At 36.0% G+C, this 23,042-nt stretch overlaps 1 protein-coding gene across 1 annotated transcript in view; it reads left to right on the forward strand.

Annotated features, from left to right (window-relative positions):
- HERC2 (E3 ubiquitin-protein ligase HERC2) overlaps positions 1-23,042 on the forward strand; it is a 77,947-nt gene that overhangs the window by 49,856 nt on the left and 5,049 nt on the right. Inside the window, exons 48-76 of the mRNA XM_080168569.1 lie at positions 135-220; positions 661-742; positions 1,221-1,315; positions 1,938-2,170; positions 2,688-2,785; positions 4,094-4,190; positions 4,815-4,978; positions 5,413-5,535; positions 5,967-6,067; positions 6,417-6,549; positions 7,499-7,675; positions 8,005-8,499; positions 9,031-9,218; positions 9,712-9,811; positions 10,239-10,367; positions 10,905-11,051; positions 11,545-11,668; positions 12,211-12,352; positions 12,912-13,011; positions 13,771-13,868; positions 14,469-14,562; positions 15,186-15,301; positions 15,769-15,877; positions 16,208-16,350; positions 16,931-17,009; positions 17,533-17,676; positions 17,860-18,015; positions 18,311-18,411; positions 22,320-22,379. Coding sequence (XP_080024695.1) covers positions 135-220; positions 661-742; positions 1,221-1,315; positions 1,938-2,170; positions 2,688-2,785; positions 4,094-4,190; positions 4,815-4,978; positions 5,413-5,535; positions 5,967-6,067; positions 6,417-6,549; positions 7,499-7,675; positions 8,005-8,499; positions 9,031-9,218; positions 9,712-9,811; positions 10,239-10,367; positions 10,905-11,051; positions 11,545-11,668; positions 12,211-12,352; positions 12,912-13,011; positions 13,771-13,868; positions 14,469-14,562; positions 15,186-15,301; positions 15,769-15,877; positions 16,208-16,350; positions 16,931-17,009; positions 17,533-17,676; positions 17,860-18,015; positions 18,311-18,411; positions 22,320-22,379 — 3,914 coding nt within the window. The remainder of the gene's footprint in view (positions 1-134; positions 221-660; positions 743-1,220; positions 1,316-1,937; positions 2,171-2,687; positions 2,786-4,093; positions 4,191-4,814; positions 4,979-5,412; positions 5,536-5,966; positions 6,068-6,416; positions 6,550-7,498; positions 7,676-8,004; positions 8,500-9,030; positions 9,219-9,711; positions 9,812-10,238; positions 10,368-10,904; positions 11,052-11,544; positions 11,669-12,210; positions 12,353-12,911; positions 13,012-13,770; positions 13,869-14,468; positions 14,563-15,185; positions 15,302-15,768; positions 15,878-16,207; positions 16,351-16,930; positions 17,010-17,532; positions 17,677-17,859; positions 18,016-18,310; positions 18,412-22,319; positions 22,380-23,042) is intronic.

Raw genomic sequence — 23,042 nt, forward strand, 5'->3', positions numbered from 1 at the left:
TGCTGGAAGGTGGTCTCTTTGTTACAAATTCCACTTTTAATTGTTCGTCCATTGTTTCTCAATGGCTTCTATATGAAATGTGTTTTCATCAGTTTCCTTTTCAGGGAAGCTTTGAATTCTCAATTATTATCTAGGATAAGATACCAGAACTGGAGAGGATTGGGGAGGTTCCTGCTGGTATTGATGAATTTACACATCTCTTTGGTCAAGATGACATCAGGTTTGATTCCCCTTTTTTTTCTATTTTAGCAACGCAGCTACTATATAATTGGTCCATGTCTTAAGTAATTGTCATAAATGGATGGTGAGAGCCAGGAAGGGAGGGTTCACTGGGCTATTTAGTACATTAGTCCCCAAAGTTTAATAATCATGTTTTCTTATTCGTTGGCTTAAAAACTTTGGGGACTTTATTGATTTTTTATTAGTTGGTTCATTAAGTTGAGTATCCAAACTTTTAAACCACTAATGTTAATCTACAATAGGGTATTTTTGTGCTTCATTAATGGGGATGAATATCATTTTATTGGCAATTGTCTTCCTTTTAGAACACAGTCTAAGAGTACAATGCCAACTTTCAATGTCATATCTGCCTGTTTTACTGTTGTTATTTGTAACTAAATTATTATAAATAATGTGATATCTAATTTTCTATCTTCCTAGGATGTTAGTTGACCTACTGAAGCTGGCTGTGGCTGGACGGTCAAGTGAAAAGTCTCGCGAATCTGTGGCCAGCTTATTACAGGCATTGTTTCGTAGGCATAATCACTTAACCTCGGAAGCATTTTCTTCAATGTCCCATACCCAAATAATGTAGTTCAAAATAGTAATGAATTGAATATATTATTACTTGGATCTTACACCAGATTATCATGTAGTTTTAAAAAGTGAAATTTGTAGCTGTCGAAATTGTGAGGCTTTTTGAAGGTTTCCTAACTTAAAAATATATTTTCCATCCAGAATAGCTTCGAAATCGATTAATATCCGATGGATTAGAACCGGTTTAGACAATTATTACAATTGTAATAAATAAATATAATCAATTTCTTGTTAGTTTGACTTACACAAGGCCTTTGATAGTCAAAAAAAAAAAGATACTTTGGTAATCTATTCAGAAGAAACAATAACCCTTAGACTTATTGACGTTAATATATAGGTCTGGTTGTAGTATAGAATAGCTATGCTATTTAAAAAATAAGACTAAACAATGAAACTATCATTAGGCTATGGGCGAATCAAGCAGTGGAATTTCAGAAATGTTGCTGGAACTTTGTGTTACTGAATTAGAGGATGTAGCTTCCAATACAGATGCTTCTAGGTATCTATTTTCTATCTCTAGCTATCTTAATAAATATCTATGTAAAATGTTGCTAGAACTTTGTGTTACAGAGTTAGAAGATGTAGCTTCCAATACAGATGCTTCTAGGTATCTATTTTCTATCTCTAGATATCGTAATACATATCTATTTAAAATGTTACTAGAACTCTGTGTTACTGAACTAGAAGATGTAGCTTCCAATACAGATGCTTCTAGGTATCCATTTTCTATCTCTAGCTATCTTAATATATATCTATGTAAAATGTTACTAGAACTCTGTGTTACTAAGCTATAGATGTAGCATCTAATACAGATGCTTCTAGGTATCTATTTTCTCTCTAGCTATCTTTATGCTTATAAAAATTGGTGTTTAAATGTATTTATTATTACTTGGATCTTACACCAGATTTTCATGTTCTCTAATAAAGTGAACCTTGTAGTAGGCTGAATTAACAATCTTACCAATGCTGTCCCCCCCCCCCCCCCCATTTACCACATCTCCTCCCCTCCTACTGGATGAACGGCCGGACCAATAAGGGACAGGGGCCCGCAATAGCAAACAAAACTAATAATATCCACGTATATATTCTGCCATTGGTGTTTATTATATCTATTTATCTAGAGCGCCACCTCAACCCATCATCCAAGAGAGCAGTCACCCCTACACAGACGACATAACGCTCAGTGGTCACGTGCGCGCGCCCGGCGCTGAGGCGCTGCGCATCGAGTTTGACCGGCAATGCTCGACTGAGCGGCGACACGACCCGCTCACCATTATGGACGGATCGGGCAGGATTGTGGCGGTCAGATCAGGCAGGGAGTGGACAGACTGGTCGCCAGAACTTAGGATTCCAGGTAGACATTTTCCAGCATGGCTTCGAAACCGATTAACATCCGCTGGAGTAGAACCGGTTCTAAGCCATACTGAAAAATCATGTAAATATAGTAAACAATTTTCCAGGAATATTATAATAAAAATCTTTAAAAAAAACAATACTATTTTGTTGCCCCCTTGGGGCCGATAATTTTTCATTTCAATATCCGCGGAAAGCTGTCTATAATACGATGAGATAAATAACTATTCTTGAATAATTTTTTCTAGCTCGTTAATAAAAACTAAAATAGTCAGGGAAGGAAAGGAAAGGTCTTTGGACTGAAATTACACTGGTACTCAAAGTTTTATGACAACGTTTTCATATTTTGCTCTGAAACTTTTAATGAATTTTAATTGGTTGTTTACAAACTTGAAGTGTCCCAACTTTTCAACCAATAATATTAAATCTAGACAAGGGGTAATTAAGTTTATCATGATTGGGGATGTACAGTACAATGTACATCAATTTATCGGTAATTGAGTTTAATTTTTATTTAGGTGAAGAACTAAAGTGGAAGTTTAGTTCTGACGGTTCTGTAAATGGCTGGGGGTGGAGGTTTACTGTCTATCCTATTATGCCAAGTTCTAATCTTCAGGTAGTATATCCAAATCTATCTATCTATATTATTATATATCTATGTACTTGTCTATCTATCTTTACTATCTTTGGATGTGGGTGGAGGTTTACTGTCTATCCTTTATGCCAAGTTCAAATCTTCAGGTAGTATATCCAAATCTATCTATCTATATTATTATATATCTATGTACTTGTCTATCTATCTTTACTATCTTTGGATGTGGGTGGAGGTTTACTGTCTATCCTTTATGCCAAGTTCAAATCTTCAGGTAGTATATCTAAAACTATCTATCTATTTATGTAATTATCTAACTACTTATCTAGTTGTCTATCTATATATCTATCTTTACTATCTTTGGATGTGGGTGGAGGTTTACTGTCTATCCCTTATGCCAAGTTCAAATCTTCAGGTAGTTTATCTAAAACTATCTATCTATTTATGTAATTAATAATTATCTAACTACTTATCTACTTGTCTTTCTATCTATCTTTACTGTAAATGGTTGGGGGTGGAGGTTTTATGTCTATCCTATTATGCCAAGTTCAAATCTTCAGGTATTATATCCAAATCTATCTATCTTTACTATCTTTAAATGTGGATGGAGGTTTACTGTCTATTCTATTATGCCAAGTTCAAATTTTCAGGTAGTATATCTAAAACTATCTATCTATTTATGTAATTATCTAACTACTTATCTAGTTGTCTATCTATCTATCTTTACTGTAAATGGTTGGGGATGGAGGTTTTATGTCTATCCTATTATGCCAAGTTCAAATCTTCAGGTAATAGGTATTATATCTAAATCTATCTATCTATTTATAATATCTATCTACTTATCTATATATCTATCTTTTTTTTCTTTAAATGGTTGGGTGGGGAATTAGTGTTTCTCCTATTATGATAAATTTTTTTATGATATAATTATCCTATTCGTCTGATTTTTGGTATAATGATTCTTAGGACAACAAGGTACAATATTAAAATCAAAGCATCTCTACAATCAAGTCCTAAAAATTAAAGCATGTCCTTACACAGTATCCTGTATTTTCGCAAATCTAAAACACATTTATGCACAAATTTGTATAGACTTGTAAACTAATGTTCTGCTTTTGAATTTAGAGCTATACTGAAATATTATGTTTAGCATCGTATTATATCCAGATTTCTACAATTAAAAAAATGTGCAATTATAAGATGAAAACAAGTTTTTTTAGGCCGTGCATTCAGCATCTCGGGGCTAGAAGAAACTGGTTTTAATCTTATAATTGTGTATTTTATATCCCCGGAAAGGTGTTTATAATACGATGCGAGAAATAACTATTACAGGATTCCCAATCTGACCGCGCTGTGCTATCACGCCCCAGTCTTGTTCTTGTCACCTGGATCCTAGACTCAACTCTGGATGGAGTCAATAAAAGAATAGGTAACATTTTCATCGGTTTTCAACAATTTTAAAATTTTTCATTAGACAATTTTATATTTGGATCGACAAAAGCATATTCTAAAAGAATATTTTGATGATCTATAATAGATATTATTTTCAATTCATTTAAAGAACCTTTTGATTTTAAAATTTTGTAAAATTCTTAAATTGTACTAATCATATCACATAGAAGTAGGGAATGATATTGACATCTTTGTTATGACGCGGTTGAGACTCATATTGAACTATTTAATTTCCAGAGAGAGAGAGAGAGAGAGAGAGAAAATAAATTTTTCCTCGTATTAATTCGAATCCGGTGGATAGGAACCGGTTCTCATCCATACGAAAAAACTATGTCTAGCATCGTATTATATCCAGCTTTCTACGAATATAAAAATGTACAATCATAAGATTAAAGATTTATATAATTGTACAATGTACATTCTATATCCGCGGAAAGCCGTTTATAATACGATGCGAGAAATAACTATTAAACGATTCTTCGCCAAAAGTTTATAAACCTAATTCTGCCTTTGTTAGTTTAAAAGTTTTATGAGGGAAGATTAATTTATGATTTATTATTCTATCCCTGATTTATTCCTTAACAGAAATTCTAATATCCAGGTACGCGGCTGGCCGCAGCTCTAGCCGCCTGTGCCCAGCTGAGCACCCTGGAGGCCGCCCAGCGGATGTGGAGCCTGCAGACTCTGCGCCAGCTGATGACCAGCGGATACGGCCTGTCCTTGAATCTGTCCGCCATGGTCACTGAACCTGATATTCCTAGACAGGTAAAATGTCTGTTCGTTTGTCCATTCATCTGCTTGTCATTATAGAGTAGAATCAGGAATTTAATTACACTGGTACTCAAAGTTCTCTAATAACTTTTTTTTATGAATTGTGATTGGTTGGTTCCAGACCAGTAATTTCAAAATTTTTCAACCATTAATTTTAATCAACAGAAGTTGTAATTTACATAAATTCATCATCCATTGTCTAACCCCCTTAATTAAAATGACAACTGTTTATGTTTGTCCTAAAAAACCGTCACTTTTAATAATTTATGTCCCATTTTTATAGAAATGGAAAAAATTTACATTTATCTATCTATCTATCTATCTAGGTATCTGGCTCAGCACTGGGTGTCCTGCTGCAAGGTCTACCAGAAATATTATTGTACTTGTATAAATATATAATATAAATATTAATGTATCTATCTATCTAGGTATCTGGCTCAGCACTGGGTGTCCTGCTGCAAGGTCTTCCAGAAATGTTGCTGCGCCAGTATGAATATGAAGATCCTATTGTCAGAGGCGGAAAACATCTTTTCCAATCAACTTTCTTTAAGGTATCATTTTCAACACTCATTTGAAGAAATACACAAATATATAACATTTTTTATCAAAAACTGACAAACTTATGTAGGTATGAAACAATATTTAGATTTGGTCTTAAGGTCATCTTAAACATTGGTCTTCAAAAAGTTTGTCTGTCTCTCAAAGGGGGATATAAGAAAGAAGATTTAGGAAAAGGAATTTATATCCTTATATAAAAGTAACAGGATGTATATTGTACATGTGTGTGTCTGTCTGTACCAAAGGATATCACTAACCACTGAACCGATTCATATGGTTCTGCTTTACAGTATAGATTCTTATAGGTCCTGGGAAGGTTTATTATACCATTTGGGGGTGGATAACACCACCCCAATCGCAAATGGAAACAAAAATTGGTTTGAATTAATGAATTAATCCAAATATTAAAAATGTTCTAATCTAGGAACTGGTTGCCCTAGCCTGTGATCTCGGGCTTGATTCCCTGCCCTGTTGCAGTGAGACATACAGATGGTCTTGGTTTAGAAGATATTGTGTAGCTGCCAGGTATTTTTCAACAAACCTACAAAATAAGTAGTTAAATATCTCAATTTTGAAAAGGAGGGAATAGTTTATCTTTGAATCGTATTATAGACAACTTTCCACGGATAGGAAAACGATAAATTATGAGATTAATTTCTGTTTTGAGGACCGTGCTAACAAATATATATATTCATTTTACTGTTCGTAAAAAAAAATCATAATACGATGCTATACAATATTTTTTAATATGGCTTAGAACCAATTATATACCATCGGATATCAATCTTTTTTCGAAGCCATACTGATCAATATAACTCTCCATCCAAATAGTTCAGTAAAAAAGGCGGGAAACAAACTTGGGGATTTATTTCAGGGTGGCCACATCACTGATCAACAGAAATCCCCTTCCACAAAGTTTCTGTTTGGACGTTAGAAAGAAAATTTTAGAAATGTGCTCAGAGGATGAAATGTTCACTCTGGATCATGAAAATCATGCTTTGTTTAAGGTAAGGATTAAAAATTAAAAGATCTAGTAAACGGCTTGCCCACTCACCCACAATTTTAAGTCAAGATTTCATTTATTTGCCTATTGTTCAGGTTTTATGCTGCTTTTCAAGGATTTTTAAATCTCCCATTTGATAGGTGATAGATGAAAAAGGGGAGAGGGGAAAAAATATTTTTTTTAAAATTATTTGGGGGGGGGGGGCAATTTCCTCAAATTCCCCTTGTTTGCACATCCTTATAATAAAGTAACAGGATGTTTGTGTGTTTTTATGTTTGTACCGAAGGATCTCGCTAACCACTGAACCGATCGGGTTCTCCATTACAGGGTAGCTTCTCATAGGTCCCGGGAAGGTTTATAACTATTTTCTTGGGGGGTGGGACACCCCAAACCCCCCCAAAAAGTTAAAAATCCTCCCCCCCCCAAAAAAAAATCTTTTTCTTTTAAAATCTAAAATAAGAAATTTAATTATTCAATTCGACTCTCTCCTCAAGTGCCCCTAGAGGCCTCTAGGGGCGTAGTCGCTAGTTACTTTATAATTTAACTAGCGGCTTCGCCCCTAGCCTCTAGGGGCTTTGCCCTAAGAGGTTTGATCAACCTAATTTTTCGTATTTTAGATTTAAAAATAAAAAGTTAAAAAAATTTTTTTTTTTTTTTGGGGGGGGGTATTTTTCATTTTTTGGGGGGGTTGGGGGTGTCTCACCCCCCAAGAAAATAGCTTAAAACCATCACAGGACCAGTAGGTATATTCCCTGAAGAGTAGAGCCCAATCGGTTCAGTGGTTACTGAGATCTTAAGCTTCAGACGGACAGACAGACGGACAGACGGACAGACAGACGGACAGACATCGTTCTACTTTGTATTATAGATAAAAATTAAATGGATTGTTAATTGAAACATACTTATGTTGTTCTTGATAATATGGAATAAATAATAAGAAATAATTTTTTTAGGCTGGTCACGACGAACAGCTGTTACTGTGGCTGCAACGCCGCCCCGAGGACTGGACCCTTTCCTGGGGAGGGGCGGGTGCTATATTTGGGTGGGGGCACAACCATAGGGGTCAGCTGGGCGGGGTGGATGGGGCTAAAGTTAAAATTCCTACTCAGTGCGAATCTCTCAGTGTTTTAAGACCAGGAAAGATAATTATTAATTTTATATTTTTATATCTATCTATCCTACATAAAAGTAAAAGAATGTCTGTGAGTGTGTGTGAGTAGCAAAGATTGACCGCTTAATCGAAATAATTCAGGTCCATGGAAAGTGTATTTTAGAGGAAGGGTACCACCAACCGTCAAAATAAATCGCCCATAGAAAAATTTTAAAAAAAGAGAATCAACTCTTTTCCCACTTCCTTCAAGCAATAGAGGACTCTAGAGGCTTAACCGCTAGTATATCCAAATTAAATTATTCAAATGAAAAAAAATCTGCAATCATTCAAAAATAGTTATCTTAAACTTTAGTCCAATTGGTTGGCGGCGAGCAAACCCTGTTTGCGGTTACCACCGAGGGTAAAGTTTATGCCACTGGCTATGGGGCTGGCGGCCGACTGGGAATTGGCGGCACTGAGTCTGTCTGTACGCCCACGTTATTAGAGAGCATTCAGCACGTGTTTATCAAGAAAATTGCTGTGAACAGCGGCGGTAAACACTGCTTGGCCCTCAGCAATGAGGGCGATGTATTCTCGTGGGGCGAAGGCTGTGATGGAAAATTGGGGCATGACAACAAAAACTCGTGCGACAGACCACGTGTCATTGAAGCGCTGCGCGGCAAAGACATTGTGGATATAAGTTGCGGCGGCGCGCATTCTGCTGCTATCACGAGCAGTGGAGAGTTGTACACGTGGGGCAAGGGTCGGTATGGTCGGCTGGGACATGGAGACTCAGAGGATCATTTGAAGCCAAAGCTGGTGGAAGGATTGGTTGGCCATCGGGTGGTGGATGTTGCTTGCGGCTCAGGAATGTTTATAACTGATTTAGATTATATGGTAGGGATCTTATAGGACAAAACAATGGATGATAAATTTATAAACTAATAAACATAGATGATTACCCGTTTTGTAGATAAAACTATTTGTTTTAAATATTGTACACTAATAGTACCAACCAATTTAAATCAATAAAAGTCTTTTAAATAAGCTAACGTGAATAAAATACTTTGGATAACAGGGAATTTACAGTTAAATGCCCTCTCCCACCTTGGAAAAAGAACATTTTGAAAGATTAATATCATTAGTAGGAAAGATTGGTGGACACTTCAAGTTTTGAGCCAACGAATAAGATAACGTGATTATAAAACTTGTGATTTACAGTCAATTATCCCCACCCTTCTGTGATAAATATCTAGAATTGTTTTTCTTATAAATTATTATATTTATTTCAAACTTAATGAGACTAAAACTTTACTGCTTAATGAACAATAAGGATTAATCAATATTCCCTTTATTTTTTAAATTCTGGAGCCATTCAAAGTTAAACAAAACTAATCAGGTGATGCACAAACTCTATGCATTACTGACGACGACAACGTATGGTCCTGGGGTGACGGGGACTATGGTAAGCTGGGGCGGGGCGGCAGTGACGGCTGCAAGGAGCCCATGCGGATAGAGAGCCTGGCCGGGCTGGGAGCCGTCAAGATTGAGTGTGGGTCTCAGTTTTCTGTCTGCCTAACCAGGTCAGATTTTATTCAGGTGGGAGGGAGGGGATATTCAGCTGTTTCTTACACTAGACCCCAAAGTTTTATAACAACGTTTTCTTATTCGTTGGCTTAAGAACTATGGGGATTTATCTTGAATTTTGATTGGTTGGTTCATTGATTTGAGTGTCCAAATGTTTCAACCAGTAATTGATATCTATTTTAGATATTCAAGCAGATGCATTTAAACCATAGAGATTTCAAAAGAAATTTTGTTTTTGTTTAAAAATATAAAATTGGCACTTTTTCTATGGAAATTTTTAACATATAAAAAGTTCAGGACCAATTTGTTTTTAAAAATCGATTGGTTTAGCGGTTTGTAAGCTAGCCATTATGGGATAGACATACAAATCTGACTTCTTTATAATATTACTAATAGGTATCTAATTCCAGTTTTACCTTTTTTGACTCTTTGGATTTCCATCTTTTTTTCTTTTGGTTTTATTAGCTTTCTTTCTATCTATCTGTCTAGATCTGGGTCTGTATATACCTGGGGTAAAGGTGACTACCACCGACTTGGTCATGGTACAGATGATCATGTTAGACGACCAAAGAAAGTTTCTGCTCTTCAGGTAAATTATTAAAGTATCACTCCAACATAAATTTAGATGAGCTTTCATTAGTTTTTTATCTCATTGTATAATAGTCAGCTTTCCACGGAAATTAAAATGAACAGTCATAAGATTAAAACCAGATTTTTTATTTTAGTATTCGTGGAAAATTGTCTGTAATACGATTCTACACGTAACATGATTTTTCAGTATGGCTGACCGGTTATAATCCAGGGGATATTTATTGGTTTTGAAGCCATACTAGAAAATATTTTAAAATTCTTTAAGATAAATGTTAAATTGAATTTTTTTTTAAATGTATGAATATTTTTACTAAGCAATTTTTTTCTATATATATTATATATAGGGTAGAAAAGTTATTAGTATAGCTACAGGATCTCTACACTGTGTGGCATGTACTGATATATTTATTATATATTATATCTAGGGTAGAAAAGTTATTAGTATAGCTACAGGATCTCTACACTGTGTGGCCTGCACTGACCAAGGAGAAGTATTCACATGGGGAGATAACGACGAGGGACAGCTCGGGGATGGGTCAACTAATGCCATCCAGGTAAACTTGATACCTTATGTAAATAACACTGGTACCCAAAGTTTTATATTCACGAATTTACTTTTTGGGTACTTTTCTTTATTTTGATTCGTTGTTTTAACAAAAATATTAGTGTTTAAACTTTTCAACCAACAATTTCATCTACAGCAGGATTTTCTTTATCATATTTGGGGAATGGGATTCATACCTATAGTCTTATCCCTTAAGATTCCTGATTTTTGTTTTACAATCAAATACTTTGCTTAGTTCAAAAGTACAAAAATAAAACAATTTCCAAAAGAAAAACTTGTTCAAATGGATGTAAAATATACATGGATATTAGGACAGGGAAAAAAATTTCGTCATTTTTGGCTTGCTAACGTGGAACCCATTTATTGGTCATGGTCATTTCGTTCATATAAAAGGAGGGGAGGTAATGGGGTAAAGGTGTTTGAAGAAGATAATCGTTATATTAACCAGAGGTACTAGTTTTACTTTATAAAAGTACATGATAATCTGGTATAATATCCAAGTAATAATATATTCATTTTTATTAAGAAACCTCGCTTGGTAGCCATCTTGCAGAATAGAAAGATAAACCGAGTAGCTTGTGGGTCAGCCCACACACTGGCATGGTCAACTAACAGACCAATAACCACCAGCAAGCTACCCTTGGCTGTGCCCCTAGAGTTTGATATGCTCAAGGTAAACAATATTTCCTCATAATAAAGTAACAGGATTTTTTGTCTGTCTGTTTGTACCTAAGGATCTCGCTAACCACAGAAACGATCGGGTTCTCCTTAGCTTCTCATAGGTCCTAGAAAGGCTTTTAACCATTTTTTCACACTCCCAAGAAACATTGCCCATAGAAAAAAAATTTCCCCCCCCCCAAAAAAAAAAAAATTGGGGGATCGACCTTCACCTCCCTAAACAATGAATAGGAAATAAAACCTTATAAAACCATCATTTTGAAAACCTTTTTGGTGTCATATGTTAAAATAAGATAAATAAAAAGCTAGATATTTCAGACAATTAACAGAAATACAGACAAAATACTACATTGTTATTTCCAATTATTAATTTGAGCACTTTTCAAAGCGAAAAAAATTTACACTTTGGATAAAAATTTTTGTGTTCATTTTTACTGATATGATTTTTTTAGCTTTAAAATTATTTTCATAATAACATTTTTATTTAGGAATTTCCGCCAGTAGTGTTGAGAAACAGACTAGTTCTTCTCCATCATTTCTCAGAAATATTCTGTCCTGGCATTGCCATGTTCCCACTTGGAGTTAGCTCCAATACCCAGCAGGACTCTCCAGGTATAGAGCCATCTATCTATCTATATATCTTTGTAATTTTCTGTCCTGGTATTGGCATGTTCTCACTTAGAGTTAGTTCCAATACTCAGCAGGATTCTCCAGGTATAGAGCCATCTATCTATTTATATAACTTTATTTTTGTGTCCTGCTATTGCTATGTTCCTACTGGGTGCTCAAATACCCAGCAAGATTCTCCAGGTATAGAGCCATCTATCTATCTATGTATATATCTTTGGAATTTTCTGTCCTGGCATTGCCATGTTCCCACTTGGAGTAAACTCTAATACCCAGCAGAATTCTCCAGGTATTTATCCTTATACTCAGTGGCATTAAAACCTTTAAACTCCAAAGGTGTAAGTTTTCAACAAAAAAAATCTTTTTCTTTCATTAGGTATTTCATAGTTTATAATAATAAAAAAAAATCAATATCAGTTTTGTTTGTCCGGGCCATCGGCACCTCAGGTTTAACAAAACTGGTTTTAATCATTTAATTTCTGCGGATTGCTTTCTATAATACGATGCGATAAATAAAATGTTTGTAGGCAATTCTAATGAAAGTATTGGAGGAATGGACAAGTTGAGAACCTTACTGGTTAGCTCCTGCAAGGAGTCAGCTTTCAGAAAAGTTGTTCAGGCCACCATGGTCAGGGATAGGCAACATGGACCGGTTTTTGAGCTCAGCAGGTAGTTTAATTGTTTATTTTCATTGGTCACATTTTTAATCGTGAAGCTTAAAATACAGAGTTGAGTGTACCCAGGGAGAAAAGGATCATTAGTCTGGACAATAGTCTCCAAAGTTTTTTAATAACGTGTTCTTTTTCGTTGGCTTAATAATTTTGAGGAGTTTTATTAAATTTTGGTTGGTTGGTTCATTTAGTTAAGTGTCCAAACGATTCAACTATTAATCTACAGAATTATTTTTCTGTATTATCGTTGGGGATGTATATCAATTTATCGTCCATTGTCTTATCCCTTAGATCCCTGAAGTTGAGTGTACCACACTGTATTTAATGTATTTTGCAACTCTGTCAAAGGAAAATGTAACTGTGAAAGCTTTTGGAAGAAGAATATTATTTTTCTCATTTATTTCAAAAAGTAGGTGTTTAGTGTTAAAAGCACTTCATAATGTCTTAAATTCTTGACAAGCTATGAATTTTAATACCCTAATATTTTATTTTGATTTCAAGGTTTTAAAAAAGTCTTACTTTACTAGGTATACTAATATAAAAATTAACATTTAAAGGTTTGGAATAAAAAGAAGCCGGGTGAAATCTCAATCAGGATTAAATGCTACAGGACAATCATCCAGCCACAACCAACATAATTCTAGCAATCAAACTCAGGTACAGACAGATAGGCAGACAGATAGATAGATAGACAGACAGACAGACAGACAGACAGACAGACAGACAGACAGACAGACAGACAGACAGACAGACAGACAGACAGACAGACAGACATACAGACTGACTTGACAATCATCTAGCCACAACCATCTTAATTCTAGCAATCAAACTCAGACAGACAGATGGACAGACTGATAGATAGACAAACAGACAGGACAATCATCTAGCCACAACCAACATAATACCAGCAATCAAACTCAGGTACAGACAGATAGATAGACAGACAGACAGACAGACAGACAGACTGACTTGACAATCATCTAGCCACAAATAACATAATTCCAGCAATCAAACTCAGGTACAGACAGATAGACAGACAGACAGACAGACAGACAGACAGACAGACAGACAGACAGACAGACAGGACAATCATATAGCCACAACTAACATAACTCAAGCAATCAAACGCAGGTACAGATAGACAGACAGATAGACAGACAGACAGACTGTTTGACAATCATCTAGCCACAACCAACATAACTCTAGACATCAAACTCAGGTACAGACAGACGGACAGACAGACAGACATGACAATCATCAAGTTACGACCTACATAATTCCAGCAATCAAACTCAGGTACAGACAGACGGGCGGACAGACAGACAGACAGAACAATCATCTAGCCACAACTAACATAAATCCAGCAATCAATAGCATTTAGCGGAGTGTTTTGATACTAATTTTCCCTATTTTCAGGCTGGACCAAGCACTGGTGAAACAAGTAGATCCGTGTTTAGCCAGATGGTTTCTAAGATGGGAAGCATCACAAATGATTGTCTTTTGTTACCCCACAGGTTCAGTTTTTCATCCACTCTTACACTGAAGTAAGATAATATAGGGGGCACGAGATATGCGTTAACTCTACCCATGTATTGGGTCTGATAGCGTCTGAAATTTAATAAAAAAAATAGCCGAGTCCCTACAAAAGAACAGAAAGCAATTTGTTAGCAGACGAAACAGGTCTTCACAACTTGGGCCAAGTAGTTGTCTGTATATTTCAATCACAAGGGCTGCATCCTTAGCGTATAGGGGCTTTGTAATTTTGGTAGGGAATGGAAATAGCCTGAAACCAGTCAAAGAATTAAATATAAAAAAAACCATCCCGTGACCCATGCTTTAAATAGACAACTCAATCTGTTCCGTAGTTATTGATATCTTAGTTACAGACAAAAAATCTCACTACTTTATATAAAAGGACAGGCTACGCCCCTATGGACACTTAAGGGGGGGGGGTAATTTTTCACTAGCGAGGGTGGTCTTACCATCCCCAAAAATAGTCATGAGAAGCTGCACGATAAAAGAGAACTATAAAGGTTCATCGGTTAGCAAGATTCTTAAGTACATACAGACAGACATAAATCCTGTTACTTTTATATAAAGATATTTTATCTTAGGGTATGGAAAGTGAAGTTCCTAGGGGAGAGTGTGGACGATTGTGGAGGTGGCTACAGCGAGTCCATTGCGGAAATGTGTGATGAACTCATGCAGGTCAGAATTACAGACAAACAGACCATAGATAGACAAAAAGATAAAACTTCGAGTGTGTTGCTGAAAGGTCAACCAACTGGGGTTTGAATAACAGACACAAATAGGTATTTAGATAGATAGAAAGATAAATTTTAAGACATATCTTGGTGTGGGGATTTTATTGCTTGTATGGTTGAGAACTTATATTGGCCAGAATGACAGTCTTACAGATAGATAGACATACAAACAAGCAGATAGATGGACAAACTAACAGATAGACAGACAAACTAATAGATTGATAGAAAAAATAAATAACTAGGTAATAACTTATAAATAAGCAAAAGCCACTCTGTACTAATTTTAACGCTAATAAGGGAGGAGTAGGTTGCTCTAAAAATCCGTAAAGGTGTGAGTTTTAAGGCTTAAAAATAGTAGTAGAACGATAATATTCACTAAATATGTGTATTTCTTATTGAAAAGAACTATAGACAATTTTTTTTTAAAGTTAATATGAATTTTTATAGTTTTAACTTAAAACTAACAACCCTTACGGATTTTTAGCGCAACCTACTTCACCCTTTATAAGACCAAACTTATTTTAATCTAACTAGGACCAAACTTTTAAAATAAAATTAAATGTGTAGGGAAAAGTAGCATTACTGATACCCACACCAAATGGACGAGACGAATCAGGCACAAGTCGTGACTGCTATCTACTCAACCCAACACTGAGGTCTCATAATCACATGCAAAGCTTCAGGTGAGATCACGTTCTTGAGATTTTAATGGACAATAATGTTTTTTTTTAATTTTTTTTAGTTGTGCAGCTAATCTAAAATTAGGTTCCGTCTCAAAGTAGTTTTTACCTTAATTATGTTATTACATTCTTTTTTATAGTAATGTTACTTTATTAGTTTTTTTTTCAATGTCTAAGGCTGTTTTTTACTATTTATCACTAATTAAAATAACCTCTAAAACGGCGGTCCCAATTTTAATTCATTTCCGCTGGTTCTGTGCCATACTAGAAAAATATGTCTTTTAGAACATTTAAAAAAATAATTGGAAGAAAAATCATAGAAATAAACCCTGTTTTGTGTGCCATAAGTGATCAAAGGCCCTGATCTCCAAAAAAAGTAATCGAAATAATATTTCTTCTGTTCTCTTTTCAAGGAAACTGTTCAATTCATGTATAACTTGTTGTGGCAATTTTAAAATTACTTGTTTTAGGTTCCTTGGTATGTTGATGGGCATAGCCATACGAACAGGAGCCCCACTGGGACTAACCCTGGCGGAACCTGTTTGGAAACAATTGTCTGGTTCTATTCTTACACCTAAGGTAGATAGTTAGAAAAAATAGATAGGTACATAGATAGACAGACAGATAGAAAGAGAGATAGATAGACATACAGACAGGCAGACACGCAAAATGGCAGTCGGATAGACAGAATGAAGACAGTTAAACAGATATTAGATAGAAAAAATGATAGACAGATTGATAATGGAAAACATTGATAAATTTGAAACAGTGAAAATTATAGATAGATACATATATAGCCTTCTGTTTTCAGAATGAGCAATTTAGTTTATCATCATTGAGGATGTAAATCAAAATATTCCTAAAGATCCCTGATTTCTTAACAATAATTAAATAATTGTAAATTTGTAGGACATAACTGAAGTAGACCGTGACTATATGCCTGGGCTGATGTGTATAAGGGACATGGACGCCGACACCAAAGCTTTCGCCGCCATGGACATGGCATTCTCCACCCCCAGTGCGGCGGGACAAGAAGTTTTGCTTTCAAACAGGTAACACTTGGTTATGCCTTCTTTTGTTAAATAAATCATATTTTTATCCAATTTAAAAATAGTTCTAATGGTCTTTCATAAAAATTATGGCATTATGAACATCCAAAACAATAGTCTTAAAAAATATCTAATAATCTATATACCTATCTAATATAATTTTGTTTCATTATCTATAATACAAAGTAGCTTGATGTCTGTCCGTACGTCTGAAGCTTAAGATCTCGGTAACCACTGAACCAATCGGATTTTACAATGCAGGTAATATACCTACTGGCCCTGTGGTGGTTTTAGGCTATTTACGAATTTCACCTCAACTTTTTTTATCACCTCTTGGGGCAAAGCTCCTAAAGGCTAGGGGCGAAGCCGCTAGTATTCAGATATAGAAGAGTAACTGCAGAAAAGAGTAACCTCAGAAAATAGAAATGAATATGCTAAGTTTCTTTGAACTACAGGCTGTCTTTCTGTCTGTTTGTCTGTCTGTTTGTTTGTTTGTCTGTCTGTTTGTCTGTCTGTCTGTCTGTCTGTCTGTCTGTCTTTGTCTCAATATCTATCTAATCTTATTTTGTTTCATTATATTCAGATATAGAAGAGTAACTGCAGAAAACAGAAGTGAATATGTTAAGCTTGCCCTCAACTACAGGCTACATGAGTTTGATCAGGTAAAACGATTTCCAGTATAGTGTCGAAACCGATTAATTTTTGCTGGATTAGAACCGGTTCAGAGCCATTCTGAAAAATCATGTAAAGCGTCATATTACAGACAATTTTTCACGATTATAAAAGTTAAAACCAGGCTTATAAGCCTGGGACTTGGGTATCTCAGGGCTAACAAAACTTTTTTAAATTATATACTTTTTCATTTAATATACGCAGAAAGATGTCTGTAATACGATGCAATAAATAACTATTTTACCATGATATTACAAGTGCTACTACTCAGTAATATAGAGATGGGACAATGGATTTAAAATTCATTCTTTTGGTTGTCTTGGGGTTTGGGTACTCAAACCAATGCAATGCAAGACTTTTGGTACCAAAAATTACCTTTGACTATTAAGATAGAAATAAAAAAAGATTAATTGGGAGTCGAAAGCATTTTTGAATCTTTTAGCAATTTCAAACCTTAATTACAGTTAAACTTTGAAATTAGTTCTAAAGTTATTAATATATTTTTATTGCTAGGCTGTAGCCGCAGTAAGGGAGGGAATATCTCGCGTTGTTCCAGTTCCTCTCTTCTCTCTGTTCACTGGGTATGAACTAGAGACTATGGTCTGTGGCTCTCCTGATATACCTATACATCTACTCAAGAGTGTAGCTACATATAAGGTAGATAAATACATATATTACATAGATAGAAAATTGGATAGATAGATGGATAGACATATAGACAGACAGACATACAACAAAAAGAGAAATCCAAATTAGCAGATAGGAAATTAGATGAAATGCAGTTATTACGTGATTTACAGGCTAAATAATAGATAGATAGATAACTAATATAATATCTAGGGAGTGGAGGCAACCTCAGCCCTGGTGGCCTGGTTCTGGGCCGTCATGGAGGAGTTCTCCATCACAGAGAGGTCGCTGTTCCTGAGATTTGTGTGGGGCAGAACCAGACTACCAAGATCTATTGCAGATTTTAGAGGCAGAGATTTTGTGCTTCAGGTTCCTGCTTTTCTTAGTGAATTTTATTCTAGATATTAGTAGCATTTAAGACATTTAAAACGGTGGTTTCTTGGGAGATTGGGCTGTTTATTACACTAGTCCCCAAAGTTTTATAATAACATTTTCTTATTCGTTGGATTCACAACTTTGGGGACTTTTGATTGGTTAGTTCGTAAAGATGTCAAAAGTGTCAAAATGTTTCAACAACTAATTGAAATCTAGTTCATTGTAGTATCTATTTAGATCCCATTTTATCTGATTTTGATAATATTGCATAAAAATAATATATTTTTAGATCCTGGACAAGTACCAGCCACCAGATGATTTCTTGCCAGAAAGTTACACCTGTTTCTTCTTGCTCAAGATGCCGCGCTACACTAGCAAACAAGTCCTCAGGTGAGCAATCAATCAATAACACAAATGCCGCGCTACATTATCAAGAAAGTTAAAAAGTGCGCACTTTATTCTTTGATTTAAATGCCGTGTTTTCACAAAGTTATTGATTGATTTAAACCCAGGCGACAGAAAGAGAGAAAGAGAGGTGGGGGCAAGTGGAATGATTAAGTGGGCGGGTGTCACGGGAGAGCTTTTACGCAGTGCATCCAACAGTTCAACACCATCAGAGCTGCAAAGTCTTCCACTTACCCCTCCGCTCGGAGGACACCAGAACCCAAGTCAGTATGAATTTTTCTAATTACTGACCAGCCAATGCCAGCCTGTCTGGTCAGATTATTGCTACTCCGGGCTGGCATCGAATCTAATCCTGGACCTATTACCTACTACTGCTCTGTTTGCTCCCTCATCCTACATCGTAACTCTCCTTCTGTTCAATGTTCAAAATGCAGTGAGTGGGTTCATTTCCGCAAAGTCAATAATTGCAGCAGACTTATAAAGAAGAAAGAATGGTCATCAAACTACATCTGTCCTGCCTGCATACATGATCCCTTCCCTACACAACCACCTCAAACATCTCCTCCACCTTCCCGTCGGAGCCCCCCTCCACCTCCCCCCGTCCCCCCTCCCCCTCAACAACTACCCCCAAATTTCGACCACTACAACATGAAGATAATGCAGTGGAATTGCAATGGCATTGGAAATAAACTTCATGATCTTATACAATTTGTTCATGAAAATAACATCAAGATTATAGTTCTGCAAGAAACTAAATTAAAAGACAAATCCAAACCACCTACAATTCCTAATTTCACATTAATTAGACAAGATAGAGAGAGAGACATGGGAGGCGGACTAGCATACTATGTTCATTCTTCCATGGACTTCATACCTGGACCACAACCACAGAATGATAATGTTACAGAAGTACAATCTTTTAAAGTTGGCAACCTTAACATCACCAACCTGTACATTCCACCGGTTACAAGCTGTCCCAACAACTACACACCCTCTTTAACTCCATATCTACAAACGAGAGACTCCCTTGTACTAGGAGACATAAATGGACATGATCCGCTCTGGAACTCCAGCATACAAGACAACAGAGGCTCCATCTTCTCTGACGAGATCAGCCAGTCCAATCTTGGAGTTTTAAACGAGGAACAGCCTACAAGACTACCTACAAATGGCCAACCAACATCTCCAGATATTTCCCTGGCCTCACTTTCCCTTTTACCTAATATAAAATGGGAAGTAAAAAAGAGTCTTGGTTCAGATCACCTCCCTATCATAATAACCATCTCAACATCACTAAAACAGTCTAAATCCATCAAAAGAACATATGTGAACTTTAAGAAAGCAGATTGGGATAAATTTACAGCCATCACTGAAGAAAAGTTCTCAACTCTCTCTGCACCTACAAATATCTTCGAAGCAGAGAAAACATTCAGACGCATTATCAACAAAGCAGCTAAAACATCCATACCTGCCGGCAGAATTAAGGATACCATCCCTGAAATTCCCACATCAGCTATGGACAAAATAAATAGACGAAACGAACTTAGAGACAGCAACCCTTCTTCTCCAGAAATACACCAACTAAATAATGAAATTAACTCTGAAATCAACACCTTCAGAAAAGAGAAATGGAAAGAAACGGTAAATAACATAAATGGAAATTCTTCAAAATTGTTCAAACTAATTAAAAACCTTAGCAACAAAGATATAGCAAACCCTAACCAAGCCATCAGATTTAAAGGGAAATACCTCTCTCTAGGCAGAGACATTGCTACTGGTTTTGTAAAACAATTTACATCTATTATTCGTCATGAGAGCTCCAAAAGTTCAAGAAAAGTGACCAAAGAAATTAAGAAGAATAACCTTGACGAATCTGTCTCATTTACCCACGAACAAACTAGAGAAGCCATCAAAAGGTGTAAAGCCTCAAAAGCTGTCGGACCAGATGGGATGTCAAACTTACACCTGAAACACCTTGGACAGAAAGGTATAGAATACCTCACAAAGATCTTTAATTTATCAGTCCAAAATAGTTTAATTCCGGATATCTGGAAACAGTCTTTTGTTATACCTCTGCTAAAACCTGGAAAGGATAAAGGAGATTCCAACTCCTATCGACCTGTATCTCTTCTTTGCCCAGCCATCAAAATATTGGAGAGATTGATATTGCCAACACTACAGGAAAACCTACCTATTCCAGATTTTCAACATGGTTTTAGACAACTTCACTCAACTGTCACAGCCCTAAATGAATTTAACATCCAAGTTTCTGAGGGTTTTTCCAAAAAACGGCCACCTGACAGGACAGTTTTACTGCAGTTAGACTTGTCTAAAGCATTTGATATGGTGAACCTAGATAAATTATTGAAAGAATTGAACCAGTCTACTCTACCCTCACCTTTAAAGAGATGGTTTTGCTGTTACTTAAAAGGTAGACAAGCTCAAGTACATTTTCGTAACTCTACATCAAGTTTTAAAAATGTACGGACAGGAGTACCTCAGGGAGCAGTAACCTCCCCTGTACTATTTAACTTTTACCTGTCAAATCTTCCTATACCACCAAAGGGAGTATATGTTGTACAATATGCTGACGACATATCAATCTTTACCTCTGGTAATGATATTGAAGCTATGACTGAGAAAATCAATTCTTATGCCAAAGAAGTTGCAGATTACTTAAAGGAAAGGAAACTTATTGTATCAGCTGAAAAATCAACAGTCACACTCTTCACCCCCGACACCAAAGAGTACAACATCCATCCTCAAGTAATTATTAACAACACAGTTGTCCCGCTAGAAAGGAACCCAAAATTGCTGGGTGTCATTTTTGACACAATGCACACCTTTACCCCACATGTAAACAACACCATAGACAAGGCAAAATCAAAAATCAACCTAATGAAAACTGTGGCAGGCAACAACTGGGGACAAAATAAAGAAATGTTAACCATAACATACAAATCTTTGGCTAGAAGCACCCTTGAATACGCCGTTCCAATCTGGAGCCCTATAATTTCATCTACATGCTGGACCAAATTACAAACAGTACAGAATCAAGCATTAAGAGTCATAACAGGCTGTCTACAAATGACCCCCATCGTTCATTTACACAGGGAAACCAAGATTCTACCCCTGAAAGAACATGGAGAAATGCTTACCAAACAATTTCTGTTGAACTGTCACCTTCCTGGCCATCCAAGTAATAAACATCTTGACCGTCCGGCTCCAGACAGACCAAACAGGAAGCCAACACTTTTAAGACTGAATAATTCTATCAACCATCTCATCCCTGTACTTGATAAAACATCGCTAAAACAAAGTATTAAAAGAGTACACACAGAAACAGTTCAGTCAACAATCAACGAATATGAGAACAACAAAGTTCTAAACAACATACCACCTGAAATAAGCTCAGAAGAAGAAAATCTATCCAGAAAAGAAAGATGTCTTCTCTCACAGTTAAGATCTGGTTACAGCAGCTTACTTTATTCCTACAAACACAGAATTGACAACACAGACACAATCCAAGATATGTGTCCAAAATGCGGAGCATCCCCCCATGACACACCCCATCTGTTTAACTGCAGATTAAATCCTACCAACCTTACTCCTATCAACCTCTGGACAACGCCACATCAGGCCGCTAACTTTTTAAAACTCGACGATGGAATCACCTGAAGATATTTCTACCCAGTTAGCGGTTCTTGGTGTGACCTTCAGTGGCTAAACAAACAAACATTAAGTGGGCGGGTGGTTGGGGGGGGGGGGAACTTTATGAAAACCCGTCACTTATTATGCGGCGTTACACTTGCCATTATATCCTTAAGTAAGCAATCAATAAATGACACAATTCTTTTATTGATGAGCTATCAACCAATCATATTTTATTTTAGGGACAAACTGAGATATGCAATCCATTTCTGTAAGTCCATTGATACTGATGAATATGCCAGGTATGTTTTTATTCTTTTTTTTTTAATTTAGGTTAGAGAAAAACTCTGCAGGTTAAGGTTTAGGTGACTTAGAAGTTGATAGATACTAAACTACAATATGGAGGACGGTCTAAAAAATGATAAACATAACATGACAAGGAGCTATAGCCAGGGGCGTCCAAGCTTTTTTTTTTTTGGGGGGGGGGGGTAATTCGTTTTTGGGGGGTATTCGCCCCATTACCCCCCCCCCCCTTGGACGTCTATGCACGCTTTTCCTCAACAGTTTAGCGGATTTAAAACCAACACGCAACAAGCGGCCAATGGATCCTATAAATAGACACATTTGCTGAATCAAAACTGGTTTTACCTAAATTGTATCTGTTCCTTCTTCGCGATTATAGAATTTCAAAGATTTTAACAAAAAATGTGTGATGATTTGACTTTAAAATGGCCTTTGATGTAAAATATAGATGCCGTATATTACCCTTAACACATGAAAGCAGTAGTTGTTTAAAAACCTTTTTTTGTAGATTAATTATAACTTATAAAATTGTCGACGGGTGTACCTTCTGACTTTAATTAATGCTTGTTTTTCTTCAAATTACCTTGAAATTCTAAACTTAGAAAGTAAAAACAGTAAAAAAAAATCAACATACTGGCACAATTGATTTACAACATATACTT

This window comes from Acartia tonsa, chromosome 8 (genome assembly GCF_053477335.1).
Source record: "Acartia tonsa isolate MP-2025a chromosome 8, ASM5347733v1, whole genome shotgun sequence".
NCBI classification, from domain to species: Eukaryota; Metazoa; Arthropoda; class Copepoda; order Calanoida; family Acartiidae; genus Acartia; species Acartia tonsa.